The sequence below is a fragment of the Bos mutus genome, chromosome 8 (assembly GCF_027580195.1).
Source record: "Bos mutus isolate GX-2022 chromosome 8, NWIPB_WYAK_1.1, whole genome shotgun sequence".
Lineage (NCBI taxonomy): Eukaryota > Metazoa > Chordata > Mammalia > Artiodactyla > Bovidae > Bos > Bos mutus.
Window position 1 is genome coordinate 52,951,550 of NC_091624.1, and position 18,307 is coordinate 52,969,856.

Genomic DNA, 18,307 nt, shown 5'->3' on the forward strand with positions numbered 1-18,307 from the left:
TTGTACTCAGTGTACAATTTTCTTGCTGCCTTGAGCTCTGTTGAATCTGCTGTGTGTTCTGTAGCTGCCTTTTGACTCCTTTCTGGACTTGAGTCTACTCCCTCCTTTAGCCATGAATATTAATAGCCAGTGGAAAGGAAGCATGTATCTCCAAGTCCCGAGAAACTGTAAAGCCTATGGGATTACGATTACCAAAGAGTGTAATGACGATAGGGTAGAGTGGATTAAGAGGGTGTTAGAGTCTAGAATAAAGGTGGCTGGAGCCGGCGTCCTGAAGGAGCAAGGAGAGGGGTTAGAGTGAATACTCAGGTTTTGGTAGAAGACGGGTGTGTAGTTTATCAATACAACTGGACTAGGCTAATATAAGGGTTCAATCCATTGTGCCAGGTTTTTCTAGTAGGGTAAACTCAGGAGCCAATGAACTGGAGCCAAGTGGGAGAGTCTGCCTCCCAGGGATAAAGGCTCTCCTTTCGCCAGTCGATCTGGCCCTGTTCTTTTCGTTGATTGGTCGGAAATCCCAATCCGTCGAGGAAGCGAAGCGTTGCGGCCAATTGACGTGGCGTTACTAGGCGTGTTGCGCCCCTGAGGCGGGAGCCAGGCCACAAACGAATTTCCTGATTGGCTCCGGTCCGCGGGTTGCTGGGGAGAGGCACGGAGAGGCGGGCGGGAGTCGCCAGGGCAGACGCTGATTGGCTGGGGTGAGAGCACCTCTCCTTCCGATGATTCGGCTCTTCTCCGCTCAGTCTTAGCGAAGCGTCTGCAGCCGTCGTTTGAGTCGTCGCCGCCGCTACCCCCCTGCGGATCAGGCGCTAGCGTCGCCCGCCCGCTCGTCCACCGCCCTAGTGCCGCTGGGAGGAAACGAGAGGGAGGCCTGCGGGTTTGTCGCCGCCACTCGCCCCCGCTCCGGGAGAGCCGAGTCCCGGCCCAGTCGGTCGCCTGCCACCCCTCAGAGCCGTTACCCGCGGTCCGCCACAGCCGCCGGCTGGGAGAAGCGCGCGCCATGGCCTCCGGAGCTGAGTGAGTGTGTGCGCGCGCCCGTCCGCCCCTTGTGGGTGCGCGCACCGGGAGACCCACCGCGCTGGGTAGGCCCAGCCGGGCCTGGCTGTGGGCGCGTCTTGGAGGTGGAGACAGGGAACGAGGGAGAGGGAAGAAGAGGAAGGGGGCGAATGAGGAGCCGCGGACCCCACCGGGCCCAGCTGCGCACCCGCGCGCCCCCTAGGCGGGGCTTGCGTTGGGCCTGGGTCGGGGCCTGGGCCAGATCGTGCTGTGTCATGCAGGCCCGGGCCGGCCTGATTGGCTCCTTTGGAAGGGCCGTCCCGACCTAGTGAGTTCTGCGGGCTCACACTGACGGCGCAGAGCCCCGGGGCCTTGCGGCGCCCACCTGCGATCTGATCTGCTACCCGCTTTGGGCCTTTGGTCCCAGGAGAGCGCAGGCCCCGCGGCGGGCCCAACGCCCTAACTGGGCCCGGTGGGCGTGGACTTTGAGCCACGTGAAGGCCTTAGCCCGGAGACCGAGGCGGAGGCCGGAGCTGGGAAAGGCCTGGGAGCTCAGGGAAGCTCACGAAAGCCCTTTTAGAGCTGGGTTGGCGTGGCCAGTAGTTGAAGACCTGAGTGGTGAGAGGCTGTTGAGGAGAGGGCGGGCCCAGCCGTTCGGTTCTGGCCGCCTTCATATTAATAATACTTGAGGCCTGTTATTCATACGAGAAGGCTTTCGTCAGTTTTCCTTGATGTTGTGAAATGGGATTCTTTAGGTTCTTGATAAAATTCAAATCTCAGGTCGTTTTTTGTCGGCCTTTCTAGATTTCAGCCTTTGTGGTGTGAAGGTTAGAGTTCCCTTAAACTCACACATTCCTTTCCCTAAGCAGCAGTGTTGAGAAATCCTGGGCCCTCTGCTCAGGAAAGCATCAGATAAAACCTGACCACCTCTGCCCATTTTAGAATCAAGGGCTTTAGATACTAGGAGTATAAGGGGAGACACTGCCATCCTGTGGAAACCCTTCTATGCAAATCACTTTACTGACTTGAGAGTTTAGGTGGTTTTTTTTTTTTTTTTTTTTTTGAGACGTGTTCCCTTTTTTCAAGTTTCTGAATTGAGATGAAGTATTACTCAGGTGCCTATTTAAAAGAACTACTTAATAATTAAAGTAGTCTCTTAGTCTTTAGTTGCCAAGACTGAAAGTAAAAATCCAGAATTCTTGAAACCTGGCATCATAAGAGTTTCTGATCTCTATGTCATTTTGATGACTCTTAACCTGAACTCTGTCCAAGTCTCCTGTGGCCCGTTGGGGTTCTGAAAAGGGCCTGAATCATGCCGAAGACCAGGAGGATGTCCCCCAAAACAGTTCTTCAGGACTGTTGGCCGGGGATCAAACTGAATTCCATCATGTAGAGGTTACTTCCTTTGATCTCAGTAGATAGATGTGGAATTAAAGGTCTTTTAAGAGCATCCCACTCTTCTCCAGTGCCAGGGTCAGGAATGTAGGCCGAATGGAGATTTTCCTAGAATGCAGCTTTGGGGTTAAAATACAAAGTGATGGCTAGAGGCTCCTGATACTTTATTTTTGTCTAGCCCTAGTCCTATACATCAGACAGGAAGATGGGCAGCCCTTGAAGGATATTTTGATGCATAGGAGAGAGGGAGAATTGATGGATTTAAATTGCCCTCTCATATTGACCATGGTTGCTTTCCAGGATGTTTATCAGCATTGGAAGAGTATGCCTCTGCAGCATTGTGATCACCACCTTTGGGTTAAAAAGTTAGTCACTCAGTTGTGTCCGACTGTTTGTGACCCCATGGACTGTAGCCCACCAGGCTCCTCTGTCCGTAGAATTCTCCAGGCAAGAATACTGGATTGGGTTGCCATTTCCTTCTCCAGGGGATTTTTGGGTTGGGGGAGGCAAATTTAAGCTAAGAAAACTCCACTCTTGGAAATTAAAGGGAATGAATAAAGATCCAGGCTATGTGAGAGGGTCAGCAGAAAACTTACAACATTTTTAGATGAGTGGGATTTGTGTAATATTACTTTTGAATGTATTAGGACCAAAAGATGTAAAAAAAATCCTGTTAACTTCCTAGCTGTTATTCTAGAATACAGACATCTTTTTTTCTTGCAAATTGTTAAGATATTTCCAGTAGGAATACTATTTTGTCTTTTGTTGGCTGATAATTCCCAGATCCTAGAACAGTGCCTGGTGTATTTATGGAATTCTCCAGGCAAGAATACTGGAGTGGGTAGCCAGTCCCTTCTCCAGGGGATCTTCCCAACCCAGGGATCAAACCCAGGTCTCCCACATTGCAGGTAGGTTCTTTACCATCTGAGCCACCAGGGAAAAACATAATATATGCATGCATGCTAAATTGTTTCAATCATGTCCAACTCTGTGCAACCCTATGGACCATAGCCTGCCAAACTCCTCTGTCCATGGAATTCTTCAGGCAAGAATACTGAAGAGTACGTGGCCATGTCCTCCTCCAGGGGATCTTCCTGACCCAGAGATCAAACCCGAGTCTCCTGCATCAGCAGACAGATTCTGACCCCTAGTGCCAGGAAGCTCACACACACACACAGACACACCCCTTGTTAATTTGTTGAGTGAAGAAATAATCCATGGGAAATGTTTCTTTTTATTTATTCCCTGGTGTTTTCCATTGTCTGGCCTCCTTATTTGGGTTAATGCCCATGTTTTCCTGAGTCTTACTAAGAGAAGGTAAGACCTTCTCTTTAAAGGGAGAGCCCGCAGAGAAATTGGTGTTGGGAAGTGGTTTAGGTAGTTTATTTAGATAGTTTATTTAGGTAGTTTAAACTGAGTTCAGACTCAGGCAACCTTGATTTAGACAAGAGGGATTTGGATTTGTCCCATGTCTCAGCATTTCTTGGTTTTAACTTTGAACCAGCTCCATGGAGTTGTGTGTCTTTGCAGAGATAACCTTGAAACTCCATTTGAGCTTGAGCTTCTCTCTGGTGAAGATTCCAGATCTGATAGTGTTTTGTGTTCGCTTTTTTCAAATATAATGGTCTTTATGCTTTGCATTCGTGTGGTGTACAGAATGCTCTGGCGTTCAGCAGGTTTAGCCAGTAGGAAGGGTAATTCTAATGATTCTTCTTCATAGTTTCCAGGCTTACTTTGTGGGGCTTGGGGCCTCTCCAAGCCCCATGGGAGGTTGTCTTACTTACTGTAGGAAGGTCAGCAAAGAAAGAGCTTGTGCTGTGTTCTGCAATGCTAATCATACTAAACGTCAGATACCATATGCCAGACATTCATATATCACTTAAGACAGTCCATTTTGCATTCAACATCTCACTATCTTAAGATAGTAATCCTCTGTGATGAGTGCTACTGTAGTCCCCATTTTATATCAGCCTCCAGAGAGGTCAAATCACTTGCCCAAGATCACAGCTAAGTGGCAGGGTTGGAATTCAGACCCAACAGGTCTGACTGCAGAGCCCCTTCTCTTAATCACTATTCTGTATTGTCTAAGACTATTTCCATTTCTCTAATTACTGCTCAGCCTCCACTTTTATTTTGTTTTCTTAGTTTCCTGACCCTAGGCAAGATCACCTGGGGTCTTACAGCTGGGATACCAGTACTCGGAATACCAAGAGTTGCTGAAACAGGAATTGTAATATGTACTTGATAAGCATTCTTGATCTTGGCTTACTTTCTCTTTATTTGAGCTCTGTGTGGGGACAACTTCATCAATGTACTATTTCTTTCCCAAGTATGAGTTTTAGAGACTGGTGGGGACGTTACTGGAATTTGTTTTGGAACTGACTTCTTTTTCTCTTTCTAGTTCAAAAGGCGATGATTTATCAACAGCCATTCTTAAACAGAAAAACCGTCCCAATCGGTTAATTGTTGATGAAGCCATCAATGAGGACAACAGTGTGGTATCCTTGTCCCAGGTAAGTTGGGTCCACAGTCCAATCTTTGCTTATTGCACTTAACCTGAGGGCTTTTCCCAGGTTTCTTTTCTCATTTTTCTTGCAGTGACCACAGATAGAATGGGGTTTACTGGGAATCCCAACCTCCAGGGCTGCTGCTTATCCCCTGGCCCAGTGACCCAAAGGCCTTAACCTTCTTTCCTCAGCCCAAGATGGATGAACTGCAGTTGTTCCGAGGTGACACAGTGTTGCTGAAAGGAAAGAAGAGGCGGGAAGCTGTGTGCATTGTGCTTTCTGATGACACATGTTCTGATGAGAAGATTCGAATGAATAGAGTTGTTCGGAATAACCTTCGCGTACACCTGGGGGATGTTATCAGGTGTGTGTGGAGTTCTTGGCCCCTCAGGGATGGGAGGCCAGAGACTGCCTGCTTTACAGGCAGTACCCCCATAAAGGCCTTGGCAACTGCAGATACTGGGAGCTTGCAGGCCATGGGAAGACTTAGGTTTCTAGGTTGTCTTTAGGTTTTGGGTCTGCCTCTGGGACTTCAAAATCTGCCTCTTCATGACCCTTGGGACAGGTTGGCATTTCTTGACTTTCTTGGTACCTTTATTTTTTTCTACCAGGGGTCACACCATAGACCTTGGTTTAGGATGCCATTTGAGGGCTGTATCTGCCAAATAAGCTTATAGCCTTGCATTGATGGCTTTTGTCGGGGCTAGAATGAGATGGGAGTATGGGCATGGAAGGTGGACTCCTAGCAGGTTTGTATAAAGATCCAAGCTAATCGAGGTGAGAGGCATAGTTTGAGCCAGGCCTTGGATAGTTCCATTCTGAGTGATTAGACTTTAGGCAAGAGGTTTCTCCATCTTGAAGTCATCACTGGCCACTGCTACCCAACCATCTTGTCACCTGGCCAGGAACATCTCAGGTTTCTGATTCTTTTGGGGGGATTCTAGGTTTTATGGAGCCTTCTTCCTGAAAGTGCTTAGTCACTTTCTCAAGGTGCTCTGACCATCTGACCAAGATGATTTTTTCACTTGTATTTCTCTGACCCTGACACTTGTCAGACTAAGGTCCCCTTTTGTAATGTTGGGTTACCAGTAGTAACCAGAATGGGTCATCCTTGGATATGTCTCATTGAAGACCTTCCCTCTTGTGTCTTCGTGGGGATTCCAGATGTGTGGGTCTTTCTTTTGCCTCATTGATTGGGAGTGGGCAATCCCAGCAGCTTCTTCTAGAGGCTCCCCCTTCTATCACTCTACCCTGCGTATGACCTGTTCTGCTTGGCTGTTGCTTTGCCTTCACTCCCACCCTACCCTCTTGCCTCTCTTCACCTAAAGCCATCCCTGCCTTTTCTCTTTGGCTCGCCATCAGCTCTCTGTGCCAGGCCCTTTTGGATACCCAGAGCCTGGGGCTGCAGTGTGGTTGGTAATGTGGAGTCTGCTTGTCATTCTCAGTATCCAGCCATGCCCTGATGTGAAGTACGGCAAACGAATCCATGTACTACCCATCGATGACACAGTGGAAGGCATCACTGGCAATCTCTTTGAGGTTTACCTTAAGCCATACTTCCTGGAAGCTTATCGACCCATCCGGAAAGGTGAGAAATAATTCTAAGGACTGAACTCAAGGGCTATTGTTGTAGGGATACCCAAAAGTAAACCTTGGTCCATCTTTGTCTATTCTCATACATGTATGCATACATACACATTCCGCACATGTGTACTCTCTCCTTCCCTGCTTCCTTGCACTTCCCCTTTTTCCCATTCCCACTGCTTGTTCTAGTACAGTAAGCTATCTTCTCTTGTATCTCTGAAGGAAGAGGTGGGCAATTTGGGGTGTATCACAGTCCACAGTGTATTTAATACTTAGCACAGTTCTGCTGGTGGTGGTGGTTGTGCAAGCTTGGGTTATCTATACCTCAGAAGTCAAAAATCTTATGGGCTTCTTCCTGGCACATCAGGTTTTATTCACTGTCTTTTGAGGGGCAGAGAGACTTTTCACAATTTCGTTTTCTCTTTTTGCCTGATGCTTAATGATGCTGGATGGGAAGGAGAAAGGACAGTATCTAGTGAACTTGGCATTCTAGATCCCAGGTTCTGATGGGGAATTCTTAGCTTGGTCTGGTGATAGATAACCTCTGACTGCTGTTGTGCTGATTGCTCTCACAGGAGACATTTTCCTTGTCCGGGGTGGGATGCGTGCTGTAGAGTTCAAAGTAGTGGAGACAGATCCCAGTCCTTATTGCATTGTTGCGCCAGACACAGTGATCCACTGTGAAGGGGAGCCAATCAAACGAGAGGTGAGTTCTCTTCCTGATCCCGGTATCCCACTTTGTGAGTGCTCAGCAGGGCAGTAGTGTGGTAGTTCCAAAGAATCCTCAGGCTTGATGGTTAAGCTACTTCCCAGAGGTGGAAAGCATGGCTATTCATTTCTGGACCTAGGTATTTTTTAGAAGTATCTGATATCAATAATCTTTGAAATCTAGATTGAGCCTAATGAGTCAAGTGGTTGAAATTATTTTTGAAGAAGTGATGCTAATGATGACATCCAGACCCCTGCCCATTTCCCACACTTTCTAGCTTCAGGTCTTAGGGGAACCCACTGCAATAAGACTAAGGACAATGTAATGAGGAAAGGCTATGCTAGAAATCTTTGCCATGGAATAAATAAACAAATATAAAGTAAAAGCAAAGATTGGAAATTCCCTGGCAGTCCAGTCGTTAGGACTCTGCACTCTTACTGCTTAGGGTGCAGGTTTGATCCCTTTTGGGGAACTAAGATCCCACAAGCTGCGCAGCATGGCCATATAAATAAAGAAATTCTTGCCCTGGGGTTTTTTGAATTGTTCTTTGAGGCATGATCCCCTTAGAGGAGAATCTTCTCATACAGCAGATTCTCTATACCACCTTTAGAGAAACTCACCTTTTGCTGATCGCAGCATTCTTACCTTCTTTTCTTTTTCTCTTCCATCTTCAGGATGAGGAAGAGTCCTTGAATGAAGTGGGCTACGATGACATTGGTGGCTGCAGGAAACAATTAGCTCAGATAAAGGAGATGGTGGAGTTGCCCTTGAGACATCCTGCCCTCTTTAAGGCCATTGGTGTGAAGGTGAGTATTTTGGGCTCTGTTAGCCCAGAATACTTGTGGTGATTAACAACAACTCACTGTCTATCTGTGTTTTCATATCTGTGTTTCATATCTGTTTTCAGATATGTTTTCATATCTGTGTTTCATCATTGTCTTGGATTCGAGAGGAAGTACTATATTCAGGTTTATATAAACACTCTAAATTCGTTAAAGCTACTAATGGTCTAGAACAGAGTAGGCCATTTAAGTTCTCTGTTGAATTTTTTTTCTTAATTACAGCCTTCAAAATGTAAAGACCATTCTTACCTAATGGGCCCTATAAATGGATCTAATGAACCCAATAAATACATAAATAGTCTGTTTTAAATATTTATTATTTAAAGTCTCACCAAGTTGCCAGCTTGTCTAGAATGTGTGTGTGTGAAGTCGCTCAGTCATGTCCAACTCTTTGCGACCCCGTGAACTGTAGCCTGCCAGGCTCCTCTGTCCATGGGATTCTCTAGGCAAGAGTACTGGAGTGGGTTGCCATTTCCTTTTCCAGGGGATCTTCCCAACCCAGGGATCGAACCCTGGTCTCCTGCATTGCAGGCAGACGCTTTATCCTCTGAGCCACCAGGGAAGCCAAGTGTTGCCCAATAGCAGTAAAGGAAATTTGCAGTGTTAAGGATCCTGAGTCCAGAATATTTGAGAACTGCTGGTCTGAAATGTAACATCTCAATTGTTCCTGTATCATAGGACACCCTGAAGATGAAGTTTCTATCTATCCCTTTCCCTAATATACGTTGTGTAAATAAATTTATCTTTTCTGGGGGTACTTTTCCATATCCTTCCAGTGGATGAAGCCAGAGAAAAGACAACTTCAAAGAGGAAAACTTGTGGCTGTTGGTAGGGGAAGGCATTCCCACATGATAATAAATCCTGGAGGGTTGTGATTATAGCAGTGAGTGAGCCTCTGGCCAACAGTCTTCAATGGCTGAGCTAGTCCTTGGCTCTTACCTGTCTAAAGTCATGCCCTTGGCCTAATGCCCTCTTACTTTTCCTAGATCCAAGATCTTCAGACTCACTCACACTAAGAGTTTCTTAGTGTGGTTTCTCTGCTCTCTGTCTCCTATTTTTTCATAAGTATTGTCAGCTTTCTGGCATTATTATCTCTGCTGCAAAGAGGAGTGAGTATGGTCTGAAGTAAAGTGTCTTCCTAGCAACTGCTATTTGAGGGCTCATTCCGAGTTGAGCTCTAATTCTCATCCTGTTTAAATAGAGTCCTTCTTAGGCCATTTTAGGGTACCTGGGGTTTGGAGAAGATGAGAGTCTGAACCTAATCAACCCTCTACTGGTCCTCAGCCTCCTCGGGGAATCCTGCTCTATGGACCTCCTGGGACTGGGAAGACCTTGATTGCTCGAGCTGTGGCAAATGAGACTGGCGCCTTCTTCTTTTTGATCAATGGTAGGAGACTTGGTTCACTTTGTGTTTGGTTGGACTCCACTCTGAGCTAAGCATGACCCAGTCTCATGAGCAGGAGAAATCATGGACATGCTTATTTGTATACATAGCCTCATGTATACTTCAGTGTTTGTATTCTAAAGTCCATTGCAGACAGATAAACAGCAACAGGAGGGTATGCTATTCTGGTGTCCCTTGATTTATCCTACCTTGAGAAAGAGCGTTAACAGGCTGAAGACATTAAAGAGGAGTGCTTACTTATTTGAGAGGGTTTGGGGAAAGACTGGCTGAGATCAACTATCTCTTTGAGAATGATATTTCACTGGTAGAGATCCAACCGGTGCTCCTTCTGCTCTGGTCAGAGGTCCCACAGCATCTGCTGTCACCATCTTCATACCTTTCAGCTCAACTGAGATAAGTGTATTGAGCCCCTTGACTTCCTTTTATCCTGGCTTGGTGGCTACCCTGGGATAATTGTTGGTAGGGGCTGTGAGAAAGTAGGCAGATGTTACCACATTCTCACCCAGGACCTGTCTCTGAGCTAGACAGACAAGATATCTGAATACTTTTTGAGATTGAGGAAGGATGTATTTTTGTCACTTCATGCATTCTACTTGCTTTCAGGTCCTGAGATCATGAGCAAGTTGGCCGGTGAGTCTGAGAGCAACCTTCGTAAAGCCTTTGAAGAGGCTGAGAAGAATGCTCCTGCTATTATTTTCATTGATGAATTGGATGCCATTGCTCCCAAAAGAGAGAAAGTAGGAACTTAACCAAGGGGATAGTAGGGTTTTAAAAGGTCCTGACTTCACTTCTGACCGGACATTTTGTCCTGACAGACCCATGGGGAGGTGGAGCGGCGTATTGTATCACAGTTGTTGACCCTCATGGATGGCCTAAAGCAGAGAGCACATGTCATTGTTATGGCAGCAACCAACAGACCCAACAGCATTGACCCAGCCCTACGGCGATTTGGTAAGGACCCCAAATAACTCTTTTTGCTGTCTTTGCTCACGTGGAGATTATGTCTCCAGTGCGCTTAATCCTGTTGATCCCATATCTGTCCTTCATCTAAGTCACCTAATCCTGAGGATTTTTTTTTTTTTTTGAGGATTTCATGAAGCCCTTTGCAGTTAGGTAAAGAGTAAGGTCCTTTCTTTCCCTTATTCCTTGTCACGTCCAGGGTAACCACCCATCCTGGTTTGCCTGAGACTGAGAGATTTCCCAAGATATGGGGCTTTCAGTGCTAACACCAGACATTTCCTGGTCACAGTGTAATGGTTGGACGCCTTAGGCCTGGGCCCTTCTTCCCTATGCACCAGAAATGATCCCTGTCTGTGCATCATATCACAGGTCGCTTTGACAGAGAGGTGGATATTGGAATCCCTGACGCTACAGGACGCTTGGAAATTCTTCAGATCCACACCAAGAACATGAAGCTGGCAGATGATGTGGACCTTGAACAGGTGGCATGTTGATGAGGGCTGGCCAAAAGTTCAGATGTCTTGTTTCCATACAGTTGAAGGGAACTGACTAGGGACAGAAGCTTCAGATGGGAGGCGATTGATTTTAATTCCTGGGCAGGGAAAGGGAAGTGATCTGAGATTGAATCCAGGAAACTAGGGTTGGCATTTTTCTTGGTTTACAGTGAATTAGGGTGAACCAGAATATTGGGGGCAGCTTTATTTCTAGGCCCCAAGTGCAGGCTTGAATACTTAAAGTCCAGCTAATGAAAGGGCTGCTGGTATGTGTTTAGGGAAATGGAGGACCCAGAGATAGGAGTCAGAGGAAGAGGGCAGGGTTCTGTTATCTAAGGCAGAATAGAGACATTCTCAGAGACAGGAGAGTAAGTAGATCTTCTCTCTGCAGGTAGCCAATGAGACTCATGGGCATGTGGGAGCTGACTTAGCAGCCCTGTGCTCTGAGGCTGCTCTGCAAGCCATCCGTAAGAAGATGGACCTCATTGACCTAGAAGACGAGACCATTGATGCTGAGGTCATGAACTCCCTGGCAGTTACTATGGATGACTTCCGAGTAAGGGCCGCTCTCCCTTTCAGGTACATGCACATGCACTTTGATCTCTTTCCTGGCAATTCTCATCCCCAATTTTTCTTCCCTTTTTAGTGGGCCCTGAGCCAGAGCAACCCATCAGCACTGCGGGAAACTGTGGTAGAGGTGCCACAAGTGACCTGGGAGGACATTGGGGGCTTGGAGGATGTCAAACGTGAGCTTCAGGAGCTGGTCCAGGTAGGATGCTTGGTCCAGGGTGGGTCACTGTCTCAGCACATTGTCATTGAGCTGGTGGTATTGGGGTGTTGGCATATTGATTGCAGAAATTATGAGCATGATTCAGGAACCTGCTGTTCTGAGGTTGGAAGCACCAAGAAGCCTGTCGCCTTACACCATGAGATGGTGTGGGAGGATGCTTCTGTTAGGTTGAGTTTCTCTCAAACTGGGGGAGATATCCCCAAATCGTCTTTCTTTTTCCTCCTAGTATCCTGTGGAGCACCCAGACAAATTCCTCAAGTTTGGCATGACACCCTCCAAGGGAGTACTGTTCTATGGACCTCCTGGCTGTGGGAAAACCTTGCTGGCCAAAGCCATTGCTAATGAGTGCCAGGCCAACTTCATCTCCATCAAGGGTCCTGAGCTGCTCACCATGTGGTTTGGGGAGTCTGAGGCCAACGTGAGGGAAATCTTCGACAAGGTGAGCTACAAGTGCCTGGGCTATCAATTCACTTGCTTGAGAACAAGTTAGGGGTAGAGGCTGTTCTTTGGGAGATTAAGACCATCCCATTCTGGCAGCTCAGTTAGGGCAGTGAAGGTCACTTTATTTTCCATTTTTTCTCAGGTCTGAGAGACCCAGTTGTGCTAATGCTCAAGTCCATCTGTCCCTCTCACAGGCACGCCAAGCTGCCCCCTGTGTACTGTTCTTTGATGAGCTGGATTCGATTGCCAAGGCCCGTGGTGGCAACATTGGAGATGGTGGTGGGGCTGCCGACCGAGTCATCAACCAGATCCTGACAGAAATGGATGGCATGTCCACAAAGAAAAATGTATTTATCATTGGCGCTACCAACCGACCTGACATCATTGATCCTGCCATCCTGCGACCTGGCCGCCTTGATCAGCTCATCTATATCCCGCTTCCCGATGAGAAGTCCCGTGTTGCCATTCTCAAGGCCAACCTGCGCAAGTCCCCAGTTGCCAAGGCAGGTGCAAGGTCTTGGGTCACAGGGTCATGAATCTGCAGGCTGTGCGGAATGCTCCTTGGTTCCTGGACAAGGTTCCATTGGGGATTCCTGGGGTTATGGTTGAAAAGGAAGGATGGAAAATTTGAGGGTATTAAGATGATCTAGAATAAGGAATAAAACTGGTGGCAGAGATGGAACAAAGTGGAATTGGAAGTGCTTTGGTGGCTCAAAGATCAGTGTATCTCAGGGGAAAAGAGGCTAAAAGCTAAGGTAGCTCTGTTGCTTCTTTTAGGATGTGGATTTAGAGTTCCTGGCTAAAATGACTAATGGCTTCTCTGGAGCTGACTTGACCGAGATTTGCCAACGTGCTTGCAAGTTGGCCATTCGTGAATCGATCGAGAGTGAAATTAGGCGAGAACGGGAGCGGCAAACCAACCCGTCAGCAATGGTGAGTCTGCATCCTTAACCCAGATGTGCCCATCGTAGGGAGCCAGGGGACAGTCTCCACAGTGCCCTAGAGTGTAAGGTTTTGGAAAGTTCATCTATCAGATGTTTAGCATGCCATGGAAGAGAAAATGCTAAGTAGATAACCATGTCAATCAGGAATTACAAAAGCTGAGAAGAAATGAGCATAGAAACAAATAGAGCAGGGCTGAGAAGCTAGGATCTATGGACCTATTCCTGGTGTTTCATGGACCCCCTAATTCAGGGGGTTAGGCTGCCACAGGGATGAGATGGTGCAACAATGTAAGAGTAAGAAGACTGAAAGCTGAGCCATCAGGATACCTAAATGGTGTGAAAACCAAAGGAGGAGCGAAGACAACATCTGGTAGAGAAGAGTGTCACGGTTAACAGGGAGAGTCAATGCAAATCACAAAAGTGTAAGAAAAGTGTAAGTGTAATTCAAATGGAGAATTTGATATGTATGTGTTATAAGCTCAATAAAGATGGGGACTCTTGTTCTCTCACTTGTTTCCTTCTGTATCAGGGCACAGTGTTGGAAACTGACTTAATGAGCAAATAAGTAATTGGCTTTCTTTACCATTGGTGATGTTTCTTTCCCTCTTATAAAAGCTTATAAACTACAGTGATCCAAAGTCACAGCAGTTGAGTGGCTTCTTAGTAGAAGAGATAGGGTGTGAGCCTGGGCTATAAAGAGAATAGAGGTTGGGTAGAAGAAGTAAGTCACCCAAGTAGATTGGTTGAGGAATAGAACTGCAGGAATTGGGAGAACCTGGATACATTAAAGAGGTTGTGTGTTACTGGAAGTGAGGCCTGTGGGTAATGTATAATTCAGTTGTGATAAGCACTGAGAGCCATTGACATTTTCTTTTTGAAAATAAAGGCTTATGGGGTATAATTTACATTTTGTAAAATTCACTATTTTTAGTATACTGTTTCCATGCTTTTTAACAAGTATGTTTTAAGTTCTGTAACTGCTACCACAGTTGAGATGGACAAATTTCTGTCATCCCAAAAAGTTCCCTTATGCCACCTTTTCCCCTTTCTTGGCTGCAACGTGCAGATTCTTAGTTTCCCGATCAGAGATCAAACCCATGCCCCCTGCACTGGATGCTCAGAGTGTCAACTCCTGGACTGCCAGGGAAATCCCTCTCATGTCACTTTAATCAGCTTTTTATTCCCATCATAAGCTCTTGGTAGTGAAATCTGTCCCTACAGTTTTACCATTTCCAGAATACATTGGCAGGTTTTTAAGCAAGGCAGTGACTCAGTTTTAGGAATATTGGCCTGGCAGCATATTCAAGTTGGATAGCAGAGGCCCAATCTGCTGCTGCAATAATGGGGTCAGGAAGGCTAAGGAAGGAATCCAGGCAGAGCCTTAACCAGCCCTGGTGGTCTGTGTTTACCCATCCTGCAGGAAGTAGAAGAGGATGATCCAGTGCCTGAGATCCGCCGAGATCACTTTGAGGAAGCTATGCGCTTTGCCCGCCGTTCTGTCAGTGATAATGACATCCGGAAGTATGAAATGTTTGCTCAGACCCTTCAGCAGAGTCGAGGCTTTGGCAGCTTCAGGTAACTAGGTTTCAGTGGGCTATTTTTAAGTCATCTTGGGGAACTATACAACCAAGGTAGTGGGAGCCCTAAGGATGCTAGAAGGGGTAATTGTGAAAATCATACACAAGCCCTATCCTAACCCTCTTTTTTGCCTCTGCTCTTAATACAGATTCCCTTCAGGAAACCAGGGTGGAGCTGGCCCCAGTCAGGGCAGTGGCGGTGGCACAGGTGGCAGTGTGTACACAGAAGATAATGATGATGACCTGTATGGCTAAGTGGTGGTGGCCAGCAAGCAGTGAGCTGGCCTGGCTGGACCTTGTTCCCTGAGGGTGGGGGCGCTCGCCCAGGAGGGACCAGGCGTGCGCCCACAGCCTGCTCCATTCCTCAGTCTGAACAGTTCAGCTACAGTCAGACTCTGGACAGGGGGTTACTGTTGCAAAAAAAAAAATTTAATACAAAAGCGATAAAATAAAAGCGATTTTCATTTGGGAGGCAGAGAGTGAATTACCAACAAGGAATTGGGCCTGGGGCCTATACCATTTCTGCTGTAGTTTAGAGCAGTGCAGGAGGAACCTCTGTGGGTGTGAACAAAGGCATTATCACCAGTCCCCACAGCAAAGCATCTGCACTTCACTCAATGCTGCCCAAGCCCTCCCTTTCCCCTACCCAACCTGGGCAGGAGGGTGAAGGGCTACAGTTGCTGGGTGTTTATATAGAGAGTAGGTTGATTTTTATTTTACATGCTTTTGAGTTAATGTTGGAAAACTAATCACAAGCAGTTTCTAAACCAAAAACGACATATTGTAAAAGGACAATAAACGTTGGGTCAAAATGGAGCCTGAGTCCTGGCCCCTGTGCCTGCTTCTTTCCTGGGAAGGGCCTTGGGCTGCTCCTCACTGCCAAGGCACTCTTCCAAATGTGAAATACTAGAAGTGAGGTTGCACCCTCTTCCCCTCCTGATTAACATTGGTGTACTGCTACCTTGCCCAGTGTCTGCGGTTTCACTGGATAGGACTGCAGTGGAGGGCAGGGCGCAGCCTGATGGAACTTCAGAAGTGGTGAATGTGGCATCCTCTACCTATATTTGATGGGGATGGTGAGACTAGGCCTGTAGAGTCCCCTTTTCCTGACCAAGGCTGGGTTGGGGTATAGTCTCTGGAGATGGATGTTCTCTTGATGCATCTAGAAATTTTCATATATTCATGTTCTGGTTGAGGATCACTTACAATTATGTCCACCTTTATGTAATTTGTATTATAAAAACATAGCTTTTTTTCTAATATAAAATTATAGTTTTGGATGTGTTTCTTTCTAAACTAAACATCCTCCCCTGCTCCTAGTTTTTCAGATGATTGCTTGCATAGTTTTGTCTAGGTATAGTGTGTCTTCTTTGTTCAACATGTACCAGCGTAATCACTTAGTATTTCTGGGATCGGTATCATGATGCCTTACTGAAGAGGAGTATGATGCAGAGAAAATAACCTGCTGAATCAAGCTAGTCATTCTAGTATTTACACCAGCCTCCAGTTTGACGTTTATAGGTAGGTAATCTGCAAGGACTCAAGATAGTTACGTAGACTGATTAAATTGGGGCATCTTGAACTCATGTGCTATGAAATAGATATTCTTACACTTTTGTGATTTGCATTGACTCTCCCTGTTAACCGTAACACTTTTCTCTACCAGATGTTGTCTTTGCTCCTCCTTTGGTTTTCACACCATTTAGGTATCCTGATGGCTCAGCTTTCAGTCTTCTTACTCTTACATTGTTGCACCATCTCATCCCTGTGGCAGCCTAACCTCAGTGAGACCAAAGGCAGGGTCTTTTGGAGAAAAGACATTTGATACCTCTGCATCAAGCTGTGGGAAGAGCGCGGATGGCAAGATCCCACAAAATACGTGAAGGGTACTAATAATACGTTACAGAAATTTATGTTAGAATGATTGTTTTGTACTCACTTATAACACAAAGTATACCTATAGGGAAGGTGGTTGGAACTCTATAGACTCTTTAGGAAAAAACAAGAGCAGACTTGTGAGAGGCCTGGTTTTGCTTCTGACATGTGTGCTCATAGCAGTGTAGCATCAAACAGGCACTTAGCTCTTCTGGGGTCTCAAGATTTCTTTATCAAGTCTGATAAAATGATTGATGGTGCTTCGTAAACTGTAGAAGGCAGTGTGAGGGATGGTTTATTGTCAACATGCACCTGCAGAATTCTGTATAAACCAGTAGGTGAACTGTAAAGCAAGTCCCTCTTTTTCCCCACAAGTTTCTCAGGAAGAAATTGGAATGAGTCTTATAGCAGATCAAGTTCTATGATTAGAAGATGGGTTTCTAATCAAGAATATGGCATCAAATTAGATCATAGAGGACCAACAGTTTACCACAGAGGCAAAAGCAAAGATGGAACTTCTCTGCGACCCCATGGACAGCAGCCCACCAGGCTCCCCCGTCCCTGGGATTCTCCAGGCAAGAACACTGGCGTGGGTTGCCATTTCCTTCTCCAACGCGTGGAAGTGAAGCTACTCAGTTGTGTCCGACTCTAAGTGACCCCATGGACTGCAGCCTACCAGGCTCCTCTATCCATGGGATTTTCCAAGCAAGAGTACTGGAGTGGGGTGCCATTGCCTTCTCCACTCAGTTCTATGACCAGGGATCAAACCTGGGCTCCCACAGTGAAAGCACTGAGGCCTATCCACGGGACCACCAGGGATTTCCTGATAAATCACTTAAAAAAAAAAAACTTGGGGAATTTCCTGGTGGCCCAGTGGTTAGGATTTGGTGCGTTTACTGCTGTGGGCCTGGGTTTGATCCCTGATTGAGGAACTAAGATCTGCAACATGCCCCACCCCCCCAAAAAAAAATTGCAAGATAGTCATCTTTTTTTTTTGAGGATAAAGGAGGAATCAAGGATGGCAGGCGTCTGGCTTTGTATTGGGGTGGACGTACACCCTTCAATAGGAACGCACGCATTGAAAGAAAAGATTAAAGGGAAAAAGAGTAGGTTTTAGACAAGTTGAATATGCAACAATACCAGTAAGTGGTTAGATATGCAGACCTGAAGCCTAGAGATGGTTTAAAAATGACCCGTGTTTTGAAATACAGCACCTAATGGGATGGGGTGAAGAAATTTTTTTAATGCTGTTGATAAAATTGGACATCTTTTTGCAGGGCTGGGGGAATCAGATTCCCTCCATTCCCTACTCAAAAGTTACATTAATAATCTAAATGTACATCTGTGGAAATTCCTTGGTGGTCCAGTGATTAGGATTGCACCCTTTCCCCTGAGGAGGGCACAGGTTTGATCTCTAGTTGGGGAACTAAAATTGCACATGCAAGGCACAGCCATAAGTAAACAAGTAAACAAGTATACGTCCATGAAAGTGCTAGAATAAAGTGTTTTAGAAGCCATAAAGAAAAATGGTAGATTTAAACTCTGGCATGGTAAAAATCACCTTAAAATTAGAAAATAAGCTACATAAATTGGGAGAAAATATTTGCAGCAAATGTAACAGGTTGAATGAATATCTGTGATAGGCAGGATAATGCCATTCTGGACCCGGCGTGCCCCCCACCCCCAATGTCCACATCCTAATCCTTGGCACCTATGAATGTTATGCTATATGGCCAAAGAAAGTTGCAAATGGCATTAAGGTTGCTAAGCAACTGACTCTAAGATGGG

The 18,307-nt window shown here is 46.2% G+C and overlaps 1 protein-coding gene across 1 annotated transcript; it reads left to right on the plus strand.

The window, feature by feature from the left end:
* Positions 1-726: 726 nt before the first annotated feature.
* On the plus strand, positions 727-15,460 carry VCP (valosin containing protein). The gene is made up of 17 exons (XM_005900756.3): positions 727-1,017; positions 4,793-4,904; positions 5,090-5,262; positions 6,344-6,486; positions 7,058-7,188; positions 7,866-7,997; positions 9,318-9,420; positions 10,042-10,175; positions 10,254-10,389; positions 10,768-10,880; positions 11,284-11,448; positions 11,539-11,661; positions 11,909-12,121; positions 12,318-12,626; positions 12,901-13,056; positions 14,488-14,642; positions 14,794-15,460. Exons 1-17 carry the CDS (start codon positions 1,001-1,003, stop codon positions 14,897-14,899), a joined length of 2,421 nt encoding a protein of 806 aa, XP_005900818.1. The 5' UTR covers positions 727-1,000; the 3' UTR covers positions 14,900-15,460.
* Positions 15,461-18,307: the final 2,847 nt, after the last annotated feature.

Coding starts and splice junctions, on each gene's coding strand:
- VCP (XM_005900756.3), top strand. Junction 12,627..12,900: donor GCAAGTCCCCAGTTGCCAAG/GCAGGTGCAAGG, acceptor TGCTTCTTTTAG/GATGTGGATTTAGAGTTCCT. Junction 14,643..14,793: donor CGAGGCTTTGGCAGCTTCAG/GTAACTAGGTTT, acceptor CTCTTAATACAG/ATTCCCTTCAGGAAACCAGG.